General features: G+C 36.7%; 1 protein-coding gene across 1 annotated transcript in view; it reads right to left on the reverse strand.

Moving 5' to 3' along the window:
* Positions 1-24,396, reverse strand: part of ROBO2 (roundabout guidance receptor 2) — a 427,700-nt gene that overhangs the window by 82,339 nt on the left and 320,965 nt on the right. The window contains exons 8-14 of the mRNA XM_026075995.1: positions 23,116-23,240; positions 18,257-18,428; positions 11,587-11,792; positions 7,532-7,613; positions 6,661-6,826; positions 4,760-4,926; positions 95-216 (exon numbers count right to left, since the gene is read on the reverse strand). Coding sequence (XP_025931780.1) covers positions 95-216; positions 4,760-4,926; positions 6,661-6,826; positions 7,532-7,613; positions 11,587-11,792; positions 18,257-18,428; positions 23,116-23,240 — 1,040 coding nt within the window. The remainder of the gene's footprint in view (positions 1-94; positions 217-4,759; positions 4,927-6,660; positions 6,827-7,531; positions 7,614-11,586; positions 11,793-18,256; positions 18,429-23,115; positions 23,241-24,396) is intronic.

Here is a 24,396-nt window from a genome sequence, read left to right on the forward strand (position 1 = left end):
AGTCAACATTGGAGCTTTTCAGGGTGGAAAAAAAATGCAGGGACAAATAGGCAAAATTAAAGTAATGTTAAGGTAATTATAACAGAAGCCTTACTGTCCAGGTGACTTGAACTGTTGTGGGTGTCAGAACAACAGGATTATGCAGTCGTACAATGACGTCTCCCAGTTCTTTTTGGACTTGCCTGTGATCCACACCTTGTGCTGGTGGGCTGATATCTGCCAGGACAAGCACAGACATGAAAGCATTATTTTAATAAGAAGAGTTATATATGGCATTAATTAGAATGATCGAGCAGCTTAATGACCTGATTTAAACACCCTATATGGTAACATTTTTAAAATAATACAGTGCTAAGATTAAAATATGAACCACAAAGCACATCATGTATATGAAAACCACCACTCACCTTTAACTGTTTAGGAAATTATGAAATATAAAGATGTTTAAATGAGTATTTGGACTCAATGGCAAAGTTTTCTCAGATCTGGTAAGTTGAGAGAGATGCAACATTCACTAGTTCTAAAATATTCAGATAATAATAACATTGTCCAGATCTCTGTAACCAAACTAGTTAGCATAATTGAAGAAAATGAACAGTTTTTTATTCTCTTAGAGCATACATGATATTAAGTCATTATATGTTTCCAAACTTTCACTAAAGTTCCCCTCCTCATACCCTAGAAGCATGAAACCAACAAGTGACACTAAACATAGTTTTTCCTTCTGCAGTGTGTATTTTCCTTTATAGAGAATGAAGTCTAGCACAAATATGAAAAAAGAAATAATTTATGAAGCCAAACTGTTTCTGATCTCATAAAAGGCAAACAAAAACACTTTACCACAAAAATTTTCTCATCAAGATTATTCCAAAGATTCCTTCAAAGTGGGGGAAAAATTATTTCACCTAGTCAAAACCTGAAGGATTTTAATGACTTAGTGTATGTTCATGGAAGACTGCGATGCCATCTCCAGCACTGCATTTGGGTCTAGTACCTAGCTCTTAGAGACCCATTTGAGCTATGCCCTTGGGTTAAACTGAATGAAGTTGTATTACCTTTGCTAGAGAGGGGCTGCAAATATAAAGCATGTGTCAAAAAAGGAAGGGGGAGATGTACAATGTGAATTTCTTTACCGTGTCTTTTTAGCAATAGTTTCCAGAGATCACGTCCCTTCTGTTACACTGCACCAAAGGGAGGCATTTGGGCTACGACAACCACCTATTTAATACATCACCACAGCATGTCCCCTCCTTCCACCTCAAATACAAATGAAGGCACTTTCTAGGAGCCAGTGAAGTCTGGATTCCAAGGCATTGCCATTGTTGGTCAAGAGTTACAGCCGACGTACTAAATATGTCAACTGTCTATCCATGGAGTACATAACGCCTGTTAGAAATACACACAGAGATTATTCCTGCTGGAATTTGTCTATGATTTATCCAGAAGAGGGGCATTTGGAGCACAAGAACGGATTATGTTCTGGATACATTACGGCCAGGCCTCCTAGGTGCCTCCTAGGCACCTGTGAATTCTGCTTGGCTTTCCAATGGGATTCACTAGGCAAAACCACTTTCTGTTTTTTTGGATCAACTTCCTGCCCTTGTGAAGAGCAAACATAAATTAGACAAAAGCATTTTTTTATCTAAGATGGTTATAGGTATGCAGTGTTTGACTTTTTTTTTTTTGTCTTCTGAAGATTATTAAGAAGAAGAAATAATAATGCTCTTAAAAATATAAAAAGCAAATATAACAACTACGATTGTATCACATGCCTCTGGGTTTTGAAAGAAATCTGTTTTTGATATTTCAGCTCCATATTTCAGGATTTCTATAGATTCTGAGCACAAAAGAAACAATATTCACACAGGCTTCTAGTGATGTCCAAATGAGTAGGATGGCTCCATGGATCTCCAAAGGGAATATAATCCAAACAAGGGTAAGTCAGAAATAGTGAAGTAGCTTGTCTAACAAATTATGCCTATTGAACACTACTGAGAAAGAAACAAGGAGGTAATGCAATAAATCTGTAACAGAGGAACTCAAATTGGTTTACAGAATGGTAATTTATGCTGCTACCCACAAAAAACTTTCATCCTTGGTATAAAATACCTATAGCTACCCTGACTACATTTTAGGCAAAGTTACCCTATGGTATGCTATCAACAATGAATTTAAATGCTCTTAGGGAAAAAGACATTTCTACGTAGTGTGTTTGTATGAACAGTATTCTATCATTTTAACGGGAAATATGTCCATAAATAAGCAAATAACTTGGGCTAATTACAATAAGAAATTAGTATCAATATGTATATGTGGAATTCTGTTTCTTGTTATGTACACTCGGAAACTCACACATATATAATGCTGACAGGATAATATTTTGCAATGAGTTCTTCACATTATGAGGAGATTCCTGGTGGGGAAGCTCTTGATTCTAAGAGTAAGGAGATGCCCAAGTACTTGAATATTAAAATTATGACCCAGGAAAAACTGGCTCAGGAAGCAATATTCTGGTCACAATTAAGAGGTCTCTAAAATTAAATTAGTTACATATTTTCCCTAATCTCTGTTTTAACAGCTTCCAATGTAGTTCTTACTAGTTGCTAGCACTTTAAATTTTAGGGATATAGTATAGTTTATAGTATAGTATATATGTAGTTTTTTAAGGTGTTTTTAAATATGTGGTTTGGCCTGTTAATAATCCAACAAAGCAATCAGTTTTTTTCTTAGAGGAATTATTGATTTATCTGTTCTTATTTGATGTAAGTCACTTAAGACAAACTTAAGTGCCTGATGGTCTACTTGCAGTCCACTGGGGAAAATGTGCGCAGCATCCTATTACTTGTATTTGCTATGCTCGGTAACAAGAAGTCAAATGTTCAGATATTAAAGTTACCACAGACACCTGTTGCAAATTAATATTATATATCATTGTATAACTGCTTCTTCCTTCCTCAGTGGCCACTGCGAATAGGCTTACTACCATGCATCAGCTTCCTCTGTTAGCCTGAATTGAATTCAGGCATAATTAGAAATCACATCAAAACATTATGTTAATTTTCAATTGATTTTACGATTTAATCCTATTAAACTGGAAGTTACCAAAGAAGCTATAAATCCTGAACCTGTTTCAGTGTGCTTGACTGCTAAACAGCTTCTGGAAATGGAAGCTGCAACACATGCTGTAGCTAATTAAAAGACATGTTTTTACAGAAATCAAATTTCTTGTCAGTGTGTCAGATAAAAAGTCTATACTTGACACTCAAATGCCAAAATAAGTTGCCTTTTTTAACTAGTTGATAAGCCTTGCAGACTAAAGACTGGTGCAATGAAAAGCATATGTCACCCTATAATTCTGGGAGAGTGAGAAAGAGAAGAAAACTTGTGATATCCCATGGAGTCACACCATGAAATCTTCATCGCTCTCCCAACTCAGCTTTTCAGAAAGCAGCTCTGGCTCTCCTTTCACAGCAATGATTATTATTTTGGGGACAATTACTGGGGCCAGATTATTCAGGAGTAGATTGGGATGAGGAAAACATATGAGAGAGGTTGTATACATGATGGTTATGTGGTGAGGGAATACAACCCTACTCTCTCTTCTCCCATCTAGACTGCAGAGGACCCTCTTCTGTTTACACATACTGGAAGCTGATACAGGATGCGAATGCTCTCTACACATACCTTTCTAACTTCCACAAAAAGGGACAAGTGATCTTGTTGCAAATTAATTGCAAGAGGAGCTATTATTTTGGAGTAGAAAAAATATGATTCCAGAAAAAAGATTGACTCCTGTATTCCAACCTGTTTAATGCAGAACTACATTCTGGAATGAAGAATTCAGGCAATGTGTTGTCAAAGCCAAAAAAAAACCCATGCTGTGAAGAGAAAGTTGGTCATGGCAGTTACATTCAGCTAGAGTTGGGTGTAATGAGAACAGAATTTAATCAAGCCCTCTCTGCACACACGAGACAGAGAATCAGAGCTATCAATTACATCACCATTCTACAAATGAGGAATTTCACTTCAGCCTTCCCTCTTGGTTTAGTATTCAGTGGATTAACATAAAGAACTCAGAAACCTATATAAAAATACAAATATATAAATATATTCATGTATATAAATAGAAGATCTATATTTTATTCAAAATAACTTAAAAATATTCTCAGCATGCAGATTATACCAATTCTCTGCACAAATACTCAACCAGATCAATCAATACACTGTAGATACTTCATGCTATTCTGCTGATTAAAACTAATGCTAAATATGGTGTTTGTCTGTTGTAAGCATACAACACTTGTTATGATAGCATATCCCTATTATAATAATGGAGAACTAAGGACATAGAGAGAAGGTAATGACTAGACCAGTAAAGATACTGAGGACATAATAAAAGAGATAGCATGGTATTCACAGCATTTTTTAGAAAAGCTTGGGTGCCTAACACACATTATTTTAATAGAAATTGGGTGTCAAGGAGCACATCAATTCTAAGTGACTTGCAAACTGTCAGCTAAAATGTCTAGGATGTACCAAGGCATTAAAGAACTAATCTATCTTTCCAAGGYTCCAGATGATAGAGCAATCATTGGACTATTTTGATCTTTATTGGTTAAGCTGGATTCCTCCAGTCCTAGTATCATGATTCCTTCACTCAGAGTGCTAAAGCAAAATGGCCAGACTGACCTACTGTTCAGCTCTCAGTTCCTTCTTTCTATTATAACTCAAGCATGTAAGTCTTAATAATTAATATTACCTTGTGTTCGGACAGGATCTGACATAGGGCTGGGATCACTCAGACCTTGTGAATTGATAGCTCTCACCATAAACAGGTAGATGGTATTGGGGCGCAGTCCTCTCACAGTGTAGAGGGTAGTCTTGACGTGGTTAGCTACTGTTTGCCAACTATTGCTCACAGATTGACTGCAATGAGAAGAGCTGAGGATTAGATCAATGCAAGAGAAATAGAGAAGTGAAGAAGGATCTACTATTGTAATCCTATATCAAGGCTAACTACAGGAAAAAGTAGTAAAAGCAGGGTAAAACTAAAAAGATTTGTTAGTTTCAGTTAATTCATCCAAGGGGAAGAAAAAAAATAACAGAGAGGTCAAAAGTATTTCTGCTTTAAACAGAAGCAAAAGCTTTTGCTAGTAAATTATATCCCACTAAAATAAATACCTTCAAAAGGAAAAAGTGTGGAAAGCACAAAAATAATTTTGAATGATAAACTGGCCACTCTTGAACACAAATCTTTGAAAAGAATAAACCTGTTAAAAGAATAATTTTCTATACTGCTGAGTAAATTATGTCAATAAATTGTCTTGTCGGAGGAAGGGTATTCTCCTTGAAGTAAAATCACACTCAAAATTACAAAAGAACCTTCTGAAAACATGCTTATAAATGAAGGAAAGTGTATGAATATTATTCTGTTGCTATATTTTCAGTTGGACAGTATTATAAATAGATTACAACCTGCTCTATGAGGAGAGTTCAACTGTGATTGTTGAAATAGCTTTTAATTGAAATGTGTGGCTTTTGTTAAAGTCATTGATGGGATGCCATTAAAGTTTATCTAAGGTCACATATCACAAAGGCTAAAGAGAATATTTGATTTTATTGTAGTTTATTGTATAGCATTTATAAAAAAACTTTACATGTAATAACTGGGAAAAGAATAGAAAGCTACTAGTTGCATTTTTTTCAATTGTTTCATTCATTTAATGCATAAAGGATAGCACAAGTTCTGGAACAAAAGCACTAATCTGGAAATACAGTAATGTTCCCTGCATATTAACACAGAAGGATGAAGTGCCATCACTATAGCTTTTTAAATTTGTATGCATATGATTTCTATAAATTCTCACTTGAATTCTAATTAGAAGAAAAACTATATTCTAATATTTGTCATTTGTTGAAAATATTGATTCAGGAGACCATTTAAGAATGTATACGTCTTTAAGCACAAGAGTATATTATTAATACGTGCCAGAGGTATGGCCCATGCTTAAACAGGCTGGCTGAATTGGGGCCCGAGAGTTCTTTCCTACCACGTATTAATTGCTGCGGGGTGGAATGGATCGGCTGGATTCTTATCAACCTCAGGTTGCAGGTTTAAATACTAAATTATCAACACTAGCTTTCTCTGTTAAAAGTTTTATTCCATCCAAAACAATAAAAGATAGACATTTAAAATGTTTTAACTCTCTAATAGGTGCTGCTTTAACAAGACCGGGAATTCAAGTATGCAGAGAGACTTAAGGATTCTCCAGTTTTGTTTAGATTGCTTTGCACTAGACTAATCAAAATAACAGTGGCCCAAGTTGTTTCAGCTGTAGCATTCCCAGTGGAGACTCTCACTGATCATCAGGACTAAGGAAAAAGTAAAAAATAATGAGTGCATTGTCCTGTTATGTTCCTGTTGACCTGGAAAAGTAGTTAGGTTCTTGTTTAAACTTTCCACTTAGAAACAAGTGAGTAATTAAAAAAAAAAAAAAAAAAGAATAAGAATCAATGCCCTGCCAGGGGAGTTAAGGCTTTTAATGTGCTTGCGATATGTGTAGAGTCCAAGAAACAACCACGATACCAAGAGGACAGCGGATACTAGTTTTGGAAAAAAATTAGAAAGGAGGGAGAGCAGAGGTGGAATAATTCGCATACCTAAAGGCCTCAATGATATAAGCACTAGCTGGTAAGCTTCCAGGGGTGCCGGGTTGCCAGGACAGGGTGACACTGTTCTTAGTAACATCAGTGACCTGAGGTTTGGATGGTGGCCCAGGGAGGTCATTTATATCATAATTTTTGCTGACAGTTGCTCCACCAGACTCTGTAAGGGGCAAATATAAAAGAATTACTTTTTATCCTCGATTGTATAAATCTGATCAAAGTAGAAGAATAAAAGATAAAAACATGCCAAATATCTGCAAAGTAAGCATAACCAATGTTCTCAATGTGTAAAGAACTAAGTCAGCAATTGCATTACCAGCTATGTTTTAGGATGAAGAGCTATTATTCTTTTGGTGCATACTGAAAGAAAAAAACGCATAAAACTGAAAAGCTTATATTAAAAATGGAACAGAAAAATACAGTAACAAAAAAACTATAATTGTCTGCTGAAATGTATGTAAAATACCAAAACCTTGCCTCCTAGAAGGCAGAGAAAGTTCCTGTATCCAGATCAATTCCTGTACTCACAGGGAGCACGTTGGACTTTGATGGGACTCTCTGTAGGCATGATCGTTTTTCTGGACAGTTACAGGATGAGTGCACAGTTTATTAATACTCCTATTTAGAAGAGTTATAGCATGTGAGTGTTGCTGAAGGCAAGTACAAACAGTTATACTGTCAATGGACATTTAAAGACAATAACAATGAAATCTAAGGCATGTGAAGAAAGCCAGCCTTCCCACCTAAAACTTTCCCCATTTCAATTCCAGAATTTCTAGAACAGATAGTTTGACTTGGATTGCTCTACTGTAGCCTACAATTTCATTTTGTGCAAACTGAAAAATGACACCTGGATGTACCTTACCTGTCACCTCTAGCACAGCACTCCAAGATGTCTCCCCACTTGAACTTGTGGCAACACAAGTGTAAGTTCCAGTATCAGACAGCTAGACATAAAAAACAGTTCAGGGTAGTTTTAACAACCATTTAGCATCAGCTGACAGGATTTGCTCTAATTTTTTTTTCCTAAATGTTACTTGCTAAGAAGGACTTAGCCTACATTTTAAACCAGACTAGAGAGTAGCAGATATTTTCAAATAATCATGTAATGGTGGCTTGCTTGTAGGGAACTATAATAAGATTACTTGTTTCTAAAAGTTTTCTTGTTCTAATTTTTGTACCGTTAATGGTACCAGTACAGCCTATAAGTGCTACAGAAGGGATATTTTAAACAGTGTCAATCTTTTTATAGGTTACAAGAAACCCAGGTGAAATCGGGTAACGATATAATAACAATCCTTCTCAGAGGATAAGGCCTCGCACTTCATAATCCCATGACAACCCAGAGATACAATTTCCAGCCTCAGGAAGGTTGTTCCATCATCTTATCCTTTTATGACAGACCAAGTCATTTCAATAAAGGCCACCCCCCATACAAATACTGTTGCTGAGAGAACAGTGGTTCTTGCTACACAGACAGTCTTCCAAGCAATTTTTAAAAAGGCAAAGTTACATCAGATCTGGCATAATGTTTCCCTTTCTTCTGTTTCATATGGGACTCTGTGAGCACACTACCTCTCACCCTTACATGTGATTTTATTTCAGTCTTGCAAGGCACTTTCGGGGCAAAAAAATGGGATTTGTATAAAACTATTGTAATTCCATTGTCAGTTCATACATTCCAAATGTATTTGGGGAAATGGTTTGGATTATATTGTCAATGTTAATCTCATTTCTGTATAAATTGTTGTTGCACTGGCAGATTTAACAAGTGTTTTGCTATTCCTTGCTTCATTTTATAGTAAAGAATTCTGTGACAGGAGCAGATTTTTTTTGGTGAAGACTACTCAGATGGACAGAAAACGGTAACTTTGCAAAATACAGAGGAGTTCCCCTACCACTATGTATAAAGCATAGTAATCTGGAGATGGAATAAGAAAGAGAAGAGTGCTGACTCCAGTGATAAAGCAGAAGAATTATATTCACAATCAGACGACTTGATGGAAATAGGACTGCATCCAAGAAGCTTTACTGGACTTTAAGGAATTGTAATGGGTGTTCCGCTAAATGCAGATTGGAACTGTAATAAATGTGCTTATACCTGACTCTTCAGGAAGAATGTCAAGGCAAATAAGTGAGATGCTCTTTAAGTTACTTGTTGATATATAATTTAATTGATTTTTAACTTTGTCATGTATGAAATTTGTTGGTATTTTCTGCTTCAGCTACGTTAGGACCGCAGTATACCATTCCTAGGGGCAGGAAGCAATTGATTAACGCCAGTGTAATTGTACAAATCTGCATTTTAGGATAAGCATTTACCATGAAATACAAGGAATATTAAACCCTTTTGACAATAGCTCAGACACTCAAAATATAGAGGTACTGCTAATGAAATGAGAAAGACTCTTGAAAGAAAAGAGGTTTTCCAGAAGAGGAGAGGGCCTTATAGCACTCTGAAGGTACAGTATTTTATTCTGCTTCTTCTGAGCTTTTATTAAAAATACATAATTCCTCATTATGTGATAATGGAACGTATTTCTCAAGGCTATGGTTCACAACTTCATTTGTGTATCACTGTGACAGATGGTGTATGGTATACTCAGTGGTGTATGTGGTATACACAATGGAGTTACATCCAGCAGGCAAACCCATCATGTAAAGTAAGCCAGAGATATGCTGCATCTTGCAAGTTATGGTGAATTAGCTAACTTCCAGGCTATGGATGGACTAGATACAAGCATATTGATAATTGAATTATTTATACTTTTTTGTGCTATGGAAAAAAAAAACTGGGAAGGTTAATGGAAAATCTTTGCTTTTCAGTATCATAAGCAATTTCCTTCCTTAGTTAATGCAGGTGTCTAAATCTGGTGTGGTACAATTCGACAGAGCAGAAGGAATTTTTTTCTCAGTGTTGATCTATCAAAAAGGTACAGATGAGGGAGTGACACATGTGAGATATTAGTTTTCTTCCTCAGAGCAATCTGGAAGATTGGCTCATATGAAAAATTTCTAGGTTCATGTTCATGACTGTTGCCCAGTGTTCACTGTGATTGCTGCAGACTCCTAAATAATTTGATTTACACTCAGAAAGAGAGACCGGTTAGATAGCACAGGCAGGTGGGCTCAGGGGCTTAAATAGTGGTGGCCCACCTTTACCTATACCTGAGATCTTTTATGATTATAACAGAGATTATTAATTGTGAAGGGAGAAGAAGGCTGAGGACTTGTGGGTATTAAAGAATAACCTGTTTTGAACTCTGGTATATACGTAGTGTTAGACTTGGGCATATTTTGGGGCCATTTTTTTGCTTAGGAAGTGTTGACAGTTCTTGCTGGGGTACATCTGAGAGAAGAGTTAATCATTCCAGATCAGTTTTAAATACATATTTAATTCCTAAAAATTTAAACCTACAGAAAAATCTGTTTCCTCATGGTGTTGTGCATTTTTTGTTGGTGAGTCTGACTCAAACAGTGCACATTACTGCAGTCAGGGGGTTTATAAGAAATATCTTTCTGAGCCGTTAAGGAAAATTGGTTACTAGTGAATGAGCCACTTAAGGATCAATAAAAGCTTCATGTCTTTCAAAAGCACACTTACTACTCCCCTTGCAAGCAATTTTTTTCTTTCGTTTACAGACCTTGTGCCTCTAACAGAGAGATTAATGCGCTGGCACGATTCAGAACCTATTTTATTGTTTGCATAGCTGCATGCAGACAGGTATCCCAGGAGTTTTTGCCTCATGGACACTCCACAGAAGCCCATCATTGATGCCTGAAAGTTTGTTTGAAATCACTAAGCTTCCACCTTTAATTGCTGCTTTCTAACACTACCGGGGAATCTTGGCTATTCAAGCGCACTCTTTAATTCAGCCCTACAGGAAAAATGCATTAACCTTCATGGCCTAAACCTGCCTTCAGCCCAGAGAGGAAGGATAAATTGTTTACTCAAGGAAAGCTAGCATAAATTTTTTAATAAATTCCATTTTGTTCCAAGGAAGTTAACAATTTATTTATGATCACTGATGCGATGGTATCAGAAAACAAAACTACTGTTTACGTCTTGTTCTCTCTAGCTATGTTTATTGACTTTTTCTGAATGACAAAGCTAGTGCAAAAATTACTGCTGATGAAATTAGTAGTTGCTGAAATTGTCTCTAAGTTTTTAACAAATAAACTAATTACATTTACCTTACTATTATTCCATATACATCCTCATCCACACAAGGAAAACCATACACACACACACCCCGACACACATGCATTTCTATCTTTAAACAGGTAAAAAATTAAAAACCCAAACAAAGATTGATATTAGTGATACAATCTTTACCAGCAAAGTCCAGCATTGTATTATCTGGAATTTTACAAGATTTCTTTGTACTTTAAAGATATCATTGTATTATCCCAAGGAGCAAAACGTAAAAATTATGATAGGTATTTCCTTTTGAACAGAAATCCCTCTGCATACAATTGCATGTATGTTATGGAATTAGTTTGCTTCCATTTGCATGCTTTGTGAAACATCTCCAGAAAGTGTAACAGGAATAAATCAGCCAGCTCAAGACTGCCCAGACTCACTGATGGAGAAGGTGCATGGCCAAAGTCCCGATGAACTCCAGGACTCCTTTCTAGCATAATAGCTCCTTGGAAAATAATGTGTTAGGAACTTAGGGAAATGAACTGCTCTAATTTTTTTTCTCTCTCTCTTTTTTCTTCCCTCTTTTCTACAGGAATGTTGTCAAAAATGAAATAGTGTGTGGATTTCACTTGGTGAAAGTTTAAGGGTGAAAGAGGCCACTACATTCATTTTGAAGGCAACAGGCAGGCAGACAGTAGAGCTGCTGGAGGCACACAACAGCAGCTCAATACTGGTCACCTCCTATTCGTAGCAGTTGCTTTTGTATCACTACTTACCCGCAGAGCTTTAATCTGAAGGGTCCCCTGATCCTGTATGGATGTTCTAGGATCTCTGCCCAGGAAGGTGAATCCTTCTTTTAACCAGCTAATTAGAGGAAGCGGGTCGCCAGTAGCCTTGCACTTCAGCAAAGCTGTCCCATCCACGGCCAATGTCTGATTGACAGGCCCCTGGAGGATGATGGGTGGAGGCCTATCTGTCAAAACTAAACAGTAACACAACAAGTATTGGCATTCACACCTTTAAGAGACTTGTGCTGCAGTTAGCCCTTTGTTTGACAGGGTACCAACTTAACAGACTGGTTTATGTTAGTCATAAAGGCTAAAAATACTGTTTTTGCAAGATCCACCTATACCTCTAAACAATTAACTGGTCAATTTGAAAAGTGCTTTTATAAGAATTTTGCTTCAGCACAGCCAGATAACACCTCGCTATATCAATGTCCCTTATTAAGGATCCAGACTCATTTGATTAAGACAAGATAAAAATTAAGACCTTGATTCAGAAAAGAGCTGAGATACATTTTTTATTTCTTCCAATTCAGGAATGCATTTAAAGCACATACTCAAGTGTCAGATCAAAATATGCTTAATTGCTTACCTGATTCAGGGCCTAAAAGAGAAAGTCTGTAAAGTTCAAAGTGAAATACTGTAGCTGTTTTACCATGGTAGCAACCACATTCCCCATTCTGCTCAATTTGCAAGTACTCATCAACAAAAATATCTAACCATAATACAAAACCTTTTCTTAATTCTGAGTGATCTAACTGACTGTACAACCCTTTCCAGGGGAGAAGAGTTCAAACTTCATCAAGTTGTCCAACAGCTTACTTATCAAATCATTTCCCCACCTTTTAAACCCAGGAACTCCATTATTTTTTTCAAAATAATTTACATTTGCATGCTTGAAATACCCCATAAGGGATTCTGTAGACACTGAGTGCATGGCTGCATATAAGCCTCATTCCATGACCAGTGGGATGTCTTGAAGATGAGGCAAAATGCTCATGTTCACTTTTCTTGCAAGAACAATTTTTTATAAATAATTCTGCTGTTGAACCTATTCTCAGTGCCATCTGTTAAACAGCAAAAAGATAACTCTTTGCTCCTGAAGAACTTGTTTATACAAGATGAAGGTGAAATATTCAAGCATAAACAAGGCTATGACTCGTTCATAAAAACAGACTAACAGAACTGAAAATTCCTTTTCATATATTTACCTTCCACACTGCTGCTGTTTTAAATCTTTGAACAACTGAATAATTCTATATCTGATACTAAATATTTTACCTGACAGGATAAGCTCCTCAGATGGTGCAAATTAGCCTGCCTCCACTAATGTCAACTGCCTTCTAATCATTTATTCCAGCTGAGAATATGGTTCATTGTATGCCATACACAATACCTGATTCTATCAGGGAAGTCAAAATAAATTATTCTGAAGCAATGTGGTTTTTTTTGTACTTGAGCTGCTCAGAATGTGGCCCTCTGAAACCTTCAATAGGCCCAAAGTAGAAATAGAAAGTGTTAAGGAGATGTTAATGGCACATTTTATATTCATAATAATTGTTTCTGAAATTGTAATGTTGCAAAGATACTAAATTCCCTTTTTTTACAAGATATACAGAGGATAGAATCATCAGCATTAGTAACACCTTGCAATGTTAGTTCATCACATTCATTGAAATCGAAAACTGAAAATGGAAAGCCAATCTTGATTAAATATTCACACCAGAAAATGAATGCTATCTTGGAAATTCTGAAATATCACACACTGACTCAGAGAAAAGACAGGAAACACTATATTACAAGAAAACACAAAATGTAATGCATTTTCACCTTGATATGAAAATTTTGATCTCATTAAGGTTCCTTATGACTACACAGTTCAGTCATTTGGTGAAAGCTCAGCTCATATATACCATCAGCATACCTGTAGTAAGAGTATATTGAAGTGAAAACTTAGCTTTGTATGCTTTCATTTAGATTTAACGTAGAACTGTAACTCCCACTTACCTAGGTAAGTACAGATTAAGAAAAAAACAGAATTACTTAGGTTGCTAACTATTTCATTGCAGTTATTTGTTAAAACTAATTGTCTTTTATATGTGTAGCAATGTAGGTATTTTTAAAGCCTACTGCACCACAGATATTGTCCTTTGGCATCTAATTAGTTTTTTTACAGCCCAGATGAGGAGCTCATAATCCTTTAAATAGCTTTGATCAATAAAGTAATTGAAAGTTTCCCAGCCAGAAGGAATCTTCATTTTCAAGGGTGTTACGGGTGAAAGACTACTACAGGTTTCCATGACACTAAGGCTAAAGGTTAAATGAACACTTAGGGTTTCCAGTGATCTGTGAAAAACCGCATTGTTTTCACAGCTATGACTTGTAAATCTTCTCTAAAATGTGTGCATACTCTCTTGTATTCCTACTACATAGGTCTCATCATGATTAAGGAACCAAAACTTGACCAGAGGTTCAGAAAGATATATGTATAACATGAGCATTCTGAAGAACAGACAAATAATGAAAAACATCCCCCAAAAGGTTGGGGGGASTTTTAGTTTCTTTTACAATATTTTAAAATTTTTACCACAATTTTACGCTGTTTTCTCCTAGCACAAAACTTCTATACTTATTCTAAAGGAATATTTTGTGTGACTAAATTATATTTGCATAGTAAAGGGAAAGTTAATTATAAAATGAACTTCACTCAAAAACTAATTTTTAAAATCTCTGCAAGCAACCATATATGCATACATTCTGATAATGGAACCATTATCGTATGCCTTTTGTGATAAAATGCATCTAAACTACTGAACGGAGTATAACAGGGGAATAAATTATCTTCATTAATGAACATTTTATTTACCACAAATGCAATTTTGGTCTATTGAAACCATCTTTAAATTTGGGTAGAATTTGGTCAAATTGCAACAGGAAATTAAAAAAAAAGAGAATGACAAAATTAAGTCTTAACTTAATTTTGGCACTTCCAAAAATCAGTATTTCAAAAGTTTTCCTGGAAAATTAACAGGGAAAATGAGACACATCAGTGGTGACCACCAGTATGATAGGGTAAGATGCTCCCAAGAGGTGAAAAAGCAGAGATCAGTCCTCCCTCTGTCCTTTTTGGAGAAGAGATTTGAACTGAGGTCTCCTACATGTTAGGAGGCTGTGGAGTTATTCCAAACCTCTCCTGTTTGAAACTGTTACACTTTCTATAAAATATTTAATATGCATTGATCAGGGATAGGAACCAAGGTGGCCAAATTTGCAGATGAATTAACTGTGACCAATATTTAATAACTCATTCACCCTTTGTTTTTCTCTCTCTTGATCTCCCCTTGTGGCGATACTCCATAAATATTTTATTCTAAATGTAACAGCTTCAGCAGGACAATTTSAGAGAGACATACCCCAGCAAATTCTATAGACCCATAGTCAAATATTGCACAGGCGCTTGGGAAAATACCTCAAGTGTCTATTCCAAAGCAGTGGAGAGAGAGCTGTTCAGGTATGCTGCCAACTCCCTCTCTTTTATTTTTGTCATTTGTTCTGAATTCTCCTTCTAGGCCCAGACTTTTGCTTTCATTTGAAAGCACAGAAACATGACCRTTTTTTATTAATTGAATATTCTAAAATGTGTCGTTCTTATGTTGATATAAAAGTCCTTCTGGGGATAGGGCTTGCTCTTCAATCTAAATACACATCTTAAATAGCAACTGCTGGGAAAAGCAAGCAAAGTAGGCTGAGTTTAGCATGCAGTGGCTAAAATTTTTATTACCAAATATAAGTAATGACTAGATAAGGAGAAACTAAGATCTTCTGCAAAATATTCTGTGCTTGGTGGATAAATTTATTGAATAAATTACTAATTGTAAAATATTCTTTTTATCATGCACATAGACACAGTTAGATGGAGATATTTAGTATATTTGCATGATCTGTCATTATAAGACTGTGAGCTGCATATTTACTTTTGCTTTTGAGAGGATTGCTAAGATTGTCTCAATTTTTAAAATGATTTTGCTTTTCCAGACGTGCATTAGACTGTAGATTATATGATAGTCTTTAAAGAAAATACAAGATTTGAATTTTAAATTCACTGAAGGCTCTTAGTACAGTCCATAATCAGCAAAATTATCACTCAACTCAGCACATTTCATCACAGCTAGTAATCTCGTCTCATGTGAACACTCCAGTTAAAAATATTTCCAGTAAAGACTTGTAAGTGCAAAAATGTAACAACTGAAACACTACTATATATGGTATAATTAAGCACTTGTTTTTCTGCACATGACATATGTTTTCATTCTGTATTGGAACTTCAATTGGATTTAAATTACTCTGGATCAAACAAAAATGTGTTCAAAATGAAAAAGATGGCTCGCCACTATTATTAAATCATTAACTAAAAGAGAAAAATTCTGGGCTATGAAGTAAAACTGAAATCACCAGCCAAAAACTAGAACACTGATGCTTAAGTATATGGCTAGCATGTGCAGCATTTATCTTCTATTATATTTTTAAAACCATGAAATTAATTTTCCTACTGATAAAAATCATTAACTTCTATAACTTCCACTCAGCATCAACCAAAACAGATTATTTAGACATTTATGGTTAACTTCCTCACTGAAAGCAATTAAAAAATATCTATGATCTAACGGTATGTTTATTTGTATAATCTCAGTTCCACAATATTGTTTTGGCACTTTTCTTCTGACCTCACCTGCCCTTTGACTCAACAGTGAAATGGTATTTCTATAAAGCAACCTTGCATTATTTCACAATGATCATGCTCACAGTAGGTTCAGGGAAGTGTTTTAAGAATGCAGGCCCTTCATTCCCTTAGCAGGAGCACCAGCAACCAATGCTTGATTTAGGCGTGTGGAATGCGCAGTGCCTTTAATCAGAAGCAATTGCTGTTGAGTTTGCATTTTAGCAGGGACACCTTTATGAGCTTTCTGTTGACTTGTTAAATAAACCAATGAAAATTCCGAAGAGGTCAATTATATATAAATATATTTTTTTATTCCACACATACAAATAGATAAAGATGGACCACAGGCCTTGTCTGTCAAAAGGAAGAATTTCTCATCACTGATATCCTTGAACCTGATTTGCTCCTTTCGGTCCCTGCTGCAGTAAATCTGTACAGTGTCAGCAGGTGCAACCCTTAACAGCTCAATGTCCTCTCTGCCAATGTTTGTGCATTCTATTTATTCCAATCACAGTCATGGCACTGCATTAGGCAGTGCTATGGACAGATATTAAAAAATACTGCCTTTCCATTAATTTTAAATGACCTTTTAATCTACATTTAAATTTGAATTGAATGAAAATGCATCATTTTGTCATAGAGAGTGAGAGAAAGGAAAGACTTAAAGAGATTGCAGAGAGAAGGTTAGCCTTTAGTTTCCTGAAAACTACTTTATGGAAATGCAATGTGCTTGTAAAGATGCAAGGATAAGGCAGAAATTATCTCCCCTTGTCATAAAAATATAGACAGCTTTTAGAAAACAAAGAAAAGGCATCAAATTAATGCTCAAACCTCTATAACGTGTGCCTGAACCTCTCTACCTGTCACTTGTGATGAATATGCTCTTGTGAAAAGCCAGATTATTCAGAATTAGACATCTTTTCAAACTTTCATGGTACAGGCAGGTCTCTAAGGGAACAGTAATAGTAGACCTCTGCATATAACAACAGTTTTAATGGTAAAAATTCATCAAAGTCTGTCAGGAGATATTTAATGAGTCAGTTAAGACAGGGAATAATGATTCCTAGGAATGCCACGATCTCCTAGTATAGAAGGAATTCTGTTATTTTCTTTACTAACATTAAAGGATGCAAACCTCCTCTGTCACAAAAAGGATGGAAGAGGGATATCAAAAGGATTCCTGGAATATGAAGAGGCTTCATGTTTGTATATGGAGTAAGGTAGGCAGGAAGGCACAGTAATTTTCAAAAATAAAATTTTGAAATGGAAAGCATCAAGTCAGATCATGTAGTGCTGTTCTTTTCCTTTCCTGTCAACTCTTCTCTACCTATGTATTTGTAGAGCTCTTCTCACACTTAATGATATTAAGAAATTCTTAAAAAACACCTCTGAGGTAGGGAAAACTCTTTGTGCCTTATTCACTCAGGGAGTAAAGGGCTATATATTGTAGCTATTTGAAATTAACAAAACTCCAGTGAGTTCAAGGGAACTGTGCTGATTTATTCAAGCTAAGGACACATCCTCAGATTAGTTGCCTAAGGTAATACTGGGGCTGAGATGGGAATTGAGCCTAGTTCTTCTGCACCCCATTTCATTGTTTTAATCACAAAACTATTCATTCTTCACAATATGTTTCTGCAGTTCTATCTTCGCTCTAGTGAACTGAGCATCTTTCTTTCTCACCAACCCTATTCTAAGAGGGTTTGTCCCTCATCTGGATCATTAAGGAGCTTCCAGACAGAATGCAAAAGGGAAATCTGACTTTGATGCCTTTTTGATACCACAGAGAATTGTGTAATGAGGCCCTTTTTCATTGTATTGTCTGTAGAAACTTGTGTGTTTACTTGTACGAATTACATGATCTCACATGTCTATATTTACAATACTTTTAAAATATTCTGCTTTTGACAGAAAAAAACAATAGAAATTTCCATATCTCACCATCAGTAACCTCCAGCTGAGCCTTGGCTAAAATGCTTCCAGCAACCGTCAGTGCTTGACAAATGTAGTAGCCTGCATCAGACCGCTGAATGTTGGAAATAGTGAGGTCTCCTGTTGGTGATACTGAGTACCTACTGTTGGGCTGGAGAGGCTGGTTTGGAAAGAGTAGATTCTGCAAAGACAATTCAACTCACATCAGTGCAGAACATAAACCACTTATTCCTCAGCTAAAGATACAATGATTTTTCCTTAAAAGCACTATATAAAGTTAAAAAGAAAATGCAAGTGGGGTTACAAATTTATGAACATATAAAACTTACTTTCCTGCCTTGGGCAACTTGCAGTTTAAATTAGAAACAGCACTCTGACAGCAGACAATGGTGTGTGCTGGCTGGGGAGAAATTTTCCAACAATCACACTTGAGTGATCTGTATATGTTTCACATTTATCTTCACTCTGAATTTAATAATATACTTAGTTGGCTGTCAAACCAGGAGAATCTAGTAACAAAGTAAACATCAGAAAACTACCAGGAAGAATTGAATTCTGGAGACTTGAGGGCTACTGTTTGGCAATGAATATGATTCTGAGCAAAAGAGAAAGTAAGAGCAAGGCATGGAAACAAACCTGGGAGGATGATACAAACAGGTCATAAAGTAGGAGAAGTTGGCAGAACATGAGAGCTTAAAGGAGGAGCAGCAGGAAATTAAAACTGAGATACACCAAACAAGGAAAGCAGAATGGAGCCTTAAGGGTGAAGACAAAGGGTATATATCTGATGTGGAAATCATCACAGAGAAAAATAATTTCATGTAGGGTAAGACATCATAGCACAGAACAGGGAGATTAGCTTTTGCCTTTGGGCTGGACTGGAGAAAAGAAAGATGTCAATAAGAATAACTAGTATGGATGTAGTAGTCATCGAATATGATCGAGGACTGACTGAATCAATAATACAGACAGGGACTGAAAAGGTTTTAGTGGTGAGGGCTGTACTTTAAAGGGAAAAGTTACTCCATCTGGCAAAGCGCTCAATGCGAATAAAGAACAGGAAGAGGGAGGCAAAGTGTACAGGGAGGTTAGTAGAGTAGCCCAAAGAGACAGAGAGGGGAACAGGGAAGAAATATTAAAGGGTAGTAATGAATTGGTAAGTTCCAGAAAAACAGGGTCTGGCTTAAAAGTAGAATATTGATTGAATAAGCCTCTACAAAAATACAGTGTTTGTATAAGGAATATCCCAAAACACTCTTACCATGCTAGGATAAACTTTCAGTCTTTACTGCAGCTCTGTATTGTTCTGCTTTGCTTTCTAATAATGACTCCCTACTAACTTTTAAGCTTGCCTATGGGGGCTAAAAAGATCTGCCTCTTCTGCGATGGATAGAAAATTTACAGAAAAAAATGCAGAATTTATATTTCTGCATTTACAGAAATACTTTGGGATTGGCAACCAGCAAACTTGGATTTCAAAAAATTCTGTTTGAAGTGAAAATGACACCTTTGACTCTTCATTTTTAGGAACAAAAAGAGAGAGAGAGATGCTTTAGATCAGAAACTTCCTACTCCAAGTATCCTTATAATTGTATTAACCTACTAGGCTAATTGTTACCCTAGGGTTGAGTCCTCTTCCTCCCCTTTCAATATCAAAGTTCAATAAATTTTTCAATGAAAAATTTTCCTCAAAAATCAATATGCACCCAGTTAACTTGTCAGATAAAAAAAGTGTGAAAATTCTGAAACAATTTCAGGCTACAGTGCTAAGTGGGTCTCAAAAAAAATTGCCCTGTTTTCTGAATTGCCTTGAAACTTGCATAATAACCTCTGCCTTGTGCAAATACCTACTGAATGAGGGAATTCTGAAAGCTTAGCTAAATTTTGTGAGAAAGCAGAGAATTTTGATAAGGCACACTCCACTTATCACTCATTATGCAAATGGTAAAAGGAAATGCAATGTAAAAGACAGTTCAGGATCACACCCCTGGTTTTTCAGAAGAAGAAGTTGGAGATCCTCTTAATCTCTGCAATAAAAAGAAGAGTTTATCCTTTTAATCTTCAGCATGGGCCAATCTGATCTTGAGGGGTACCAGGTGCCAGCATTCCACACTTCAGTAGGAGCTGATGGGTCTCATGACTCCTTTTTTCAAGGGCCAGATAACTGTGAGTTGTGACTTGTCCTAAATTACAGCAGAACCCACTATTTTAAGGTCTTTACAATTTCACTGGATTTAACTAGCTGACAGTTTGCTCATCCAGGCACAATGGTGGCATGCTGGGTTGCAAATGGAGGGGCTACAGTCATTCCTGACGTAATATCACTTTCTTCTAGATTTATCTCGGAGAAGATTTTAATCCAGAGTGTTCAAAGATTACGCACTTTGTGCCCTGGTGCATTTCACTGGTGTGTGGCTGTCAGGCCCTGAGGAAAAAGGCTACCAAGTACAAAGGACCAGTTGTTTACGCACAAGTTGGCACAAAGATCACTCAGGAGGGAACTGTTCCCCTCTCTTCTAGCTGCTTGTGCTCAGAAACACAGGGTGGAGAAATAGACTCAGAATGAAAAATGCCCTGCAATTACTGGAGTAGGCTAACAGGACTATGTAACATTACCCTGAACACTAACAGTGGCACTGCAAATGGTTCCTTGAGTAGGAGGAGAAGCAAGCATTGTAAGTCCGTGCAACAACCTGTGGCCAGGCACACAAAGGTGAAATGTGCCGCAAGCTTAGTCAGCAATGCTTAAATTTGGCCAAAATACCGTCCTCTACACTGTGATGATGAAATACGCTGTGTGGAAACTCAGCCATTCAATGGGGAATCATGCAAAATCTGGGAAGTTTTATACTGGGGATGGCAACATTAACCTTTGTTACTTCACTGATACTCAATTAAGAATAACATGTGGGTATAATGAATCACATTGAGCTGTGTTTCAAGGTCTGATTATAAACAATGTAGGTATCAATTTTTATGTTGCATTTATTTGCCAAAAAAGAACATTCTAACCCTCAGGGATCTGGTTCTCAATATGGTAATTAATTTTCCAGGTTTGTAATTAAACAGCTTCAACATGGTACAATCAGTAGGTAATAACATTCAATTAAAGACACAAGATGCATTTTCACCTTAAAATGTTTTTACCCTTGAAGTGATACCAATGGAAGAGGATAAAATAGAGTATTAACACTTTTCAATTATGCTAAATGACTTTAATCCTGCAAATGATGTCCTACTTTAATTAGAAGCTCTTCTCTTTATTACAACATGATGGATGTCCACTTTATTAGATTCAAGTGTGACACTATAAGCTCACTTTACATAAACATTACCATGTTATTAAAGTCCTCTACAAGGAGGGTTTTTGAAATGTTTGCTAGCACATCAGTAGTTCCTACTTCAAATTCAACATGCTATTCTACTTTCCATTTGGAACAATTTTCACCTTAGCGAGACTCACAACACTGTGTTTTTCCAGTATGTGATCCATGGTGGCTAGATTTGAAGTTCTCTGAATAATAGGCTGAAAGAAACACGTTGAAGACTAAGCTTACACTCTTATAGTAATAGTCTTGTATCTTTGTAAGTGGGAATGCAACAGAGTACAAAATATTGTTAAGTCTTGGTCTGTAACTGAACCTTTGTTCTTGCCCCTAATGACTTCAAGGTAGCTCTTTCCGAATGCGTAAGAATGCATTAATGCAGACTTGAATTCAGGATCAGGTCCTCAAAACTTACAAAGCCATTAACTGACCTCAAGAGAAGATGAAGCAGAAGCAGGTGGGGCAGATGGGGAGATCTGAGGTTCAGTTCTTGTCTCACGTTTTAACTGACTTGGTACACACAAGGTCTCCAGATGAGACAAAAAGCATCTCTGCACTGCGCAGTACAGTGTGGATATTTGAGTTAACTCACATATGACCAAATGGGAAAAAGCAGCACAGAGCTCTGAAGACTCATTTAGCCAAAGGAAAATGGCAGGCAGTATAGATATGTAGCAATGACAGGCTTCATCAGAGAACTGCAGAAGCACTGTCCTTGGACATCCAAGTTGTCCCTATTAATCTCTTCTCCTGTGCTGAACAGAGAGCAGGTGCAAAAGAGAATACAGAGCAGAGTTTACAATGTCCAATGTAACATACTTGCATGAACTGCACATGGAAAGTGAGAAGGACTGACTTCTGATGTAACATAGTGCCAGTAGAGCAACAGCAGTAAAAAAATTGTTAGGGTGTGACATTCAAATATTAAGCTATGGAAGTCAGCACTGGTCAATGGCAACATTGATGGCTATATCAGAAATTTTACTTTCAAAATGGCATTAATGATTCTGTGAAATATTTCCAAAACCAGAAATTTCCTGAAACAATTTTACTGAAGAAATCAGCTGTGTCTTCAAAACCCATATTTGTATGCACTGTGAGAATATGCCAATGCAAATCAGTTTGCTAGACGTATAACTACCTGATCATGTCTAGACAGGTTGTGAATTGTAATTACTGACTCTGATTAGTTAAAAATTGAGTCATACCTTTCCATGTTTGTTTTATCCACCTGTTTTTGGGTGCTCCAGAATGAAAAGTCTTTGAGATATATACTGTTAGTCTCTATACCTTTATACAGCACCTAGCACAAGTTACACCAACTTAAATGGCTTTTGAGTTCTTCACAGTATTAATATTTTAAAAAGAAATAAAACAAAGCAACAAATATGTTGGTAGAGGATAGTGACAGTTTAAAAGACAAGAYCTCTGTGAAAGATGAAAAGAACTTATGAAAGGTAATACAGAGAACTTTCTGAAAGATTTAAACTCAATTAACTATTTAGAAAGGCTTGAAAGGCTCATAGGGTGCTTATAACTTACCTGACTTCCTTCTTTTTGCCAAAAAACAGCTGGCTGGGGATTTCCTTTAGTTTCACATGGAAAAGTCACCGTTCGACCCTGGGCTACAATCTGGTCTCGTGGTCTCACCACAAACTGTGGGGGAGCTACAATGTAAGAAAAACCGTGGTGTAAATTTAGGATATATTTCAAAGGGGAGATGAAGAATATTGAAGGAAAGAGACAACATTACATAGATTTATTTTATGCCAGAGGACATAACACCAGATATACTAATTGGGACAGACAGAATTAATATATAAACAAGAACAACAGTAACAAAAAAAGCAGCAATACCAATATATGATCTCCCCAGCTGTAAAAAAAAAACCCAAAACAAAAAAAACAAAAAACAAAAAGAAAAGCAACCTTACAAACATATTAGCATAAAGTCTGATGACAATAAATGCCAAGGAACAGCAATCAGGCCTGTATGATGCAGGCTCTGGATGAATTACTAACTTCTCCTTAAGAGTTGTTTGGACAGGTATCAGCACTCTTATACCTTTTGCACTTCACAGAGCTTGTTCTGATGGAGCTAGCACAGCTTTCTGTGCTGCAGTGTATGAATCAGAATATACACACTTACTTTTTTAGTCTTCCTCTCTAGACTTTCAAAAATGATTGAGAAAGGAGAGGAAGGTCTAGATGACAGAAGAAGGACAGAAGTCCAAGGCTCCCTCAGTCCTCTTAGGGGCAGAGTGGACAAGAAGGGAGTGAGAAAGAGGATTTGCTGAGAAAAGGAAGGCTGCTAAAACAACATGAAGTAGGAAGATCCAGATTTCATCTTGTGGAAAGACTAGAAAGAAGCAAGAGTTGAAGAGTTAGTGGGCAGCAGGGAGCAGTGAATAGGAAGGAACAGGTATTCCAGGAGATCCAGAAGAGACAAAGGAAAAAAAAATGAAGAAAGTGCAGTTAAAGTAAGAGAGAAGAACCAGGACTGACTAGGTTTTCAAGTAGATGGTGTTAACAGTATCTACACATAAGGGATCAGGATTGTTGTGGGGGACTCCCTGCTGCAGGGGACGGAGGCACCTATCTGCCGACCTGACCTCATGTCTAGAGAGGTTTGTGGCCTGCCAGGCGCTCGTGTGAGAGATGTCATGGAAAGATTGCCAAGGCTTGTCCACGCTTTGGACTATTACCCACTGCTGCTCTTCCATGTGGGCGCTAATGACACCAAGGGCAAACTGGAGACCATCAAGCAGAATTTCAGAGCTCTGGGGATGGTGGTCAAGGGTCTGGGAGCCCAGGTCATCTTCT

This window comes from Apteryx rowi, unplaced genomic scaffold, assembly GCF_003343035.1.
Source record: "Apteryx rowi isolate R43461 unplaced genomic scaffold, aptRow1 scaffold_42, whole genome shotgun sequence".
In the NCBI taxonomy this organism is placed as follows: domain Eukaryota; kingdom Metazoa; phylum Chordata; class Aves; order Apterygiformes; family Apterygidae; genus Apteryx; species Apteryx rowi.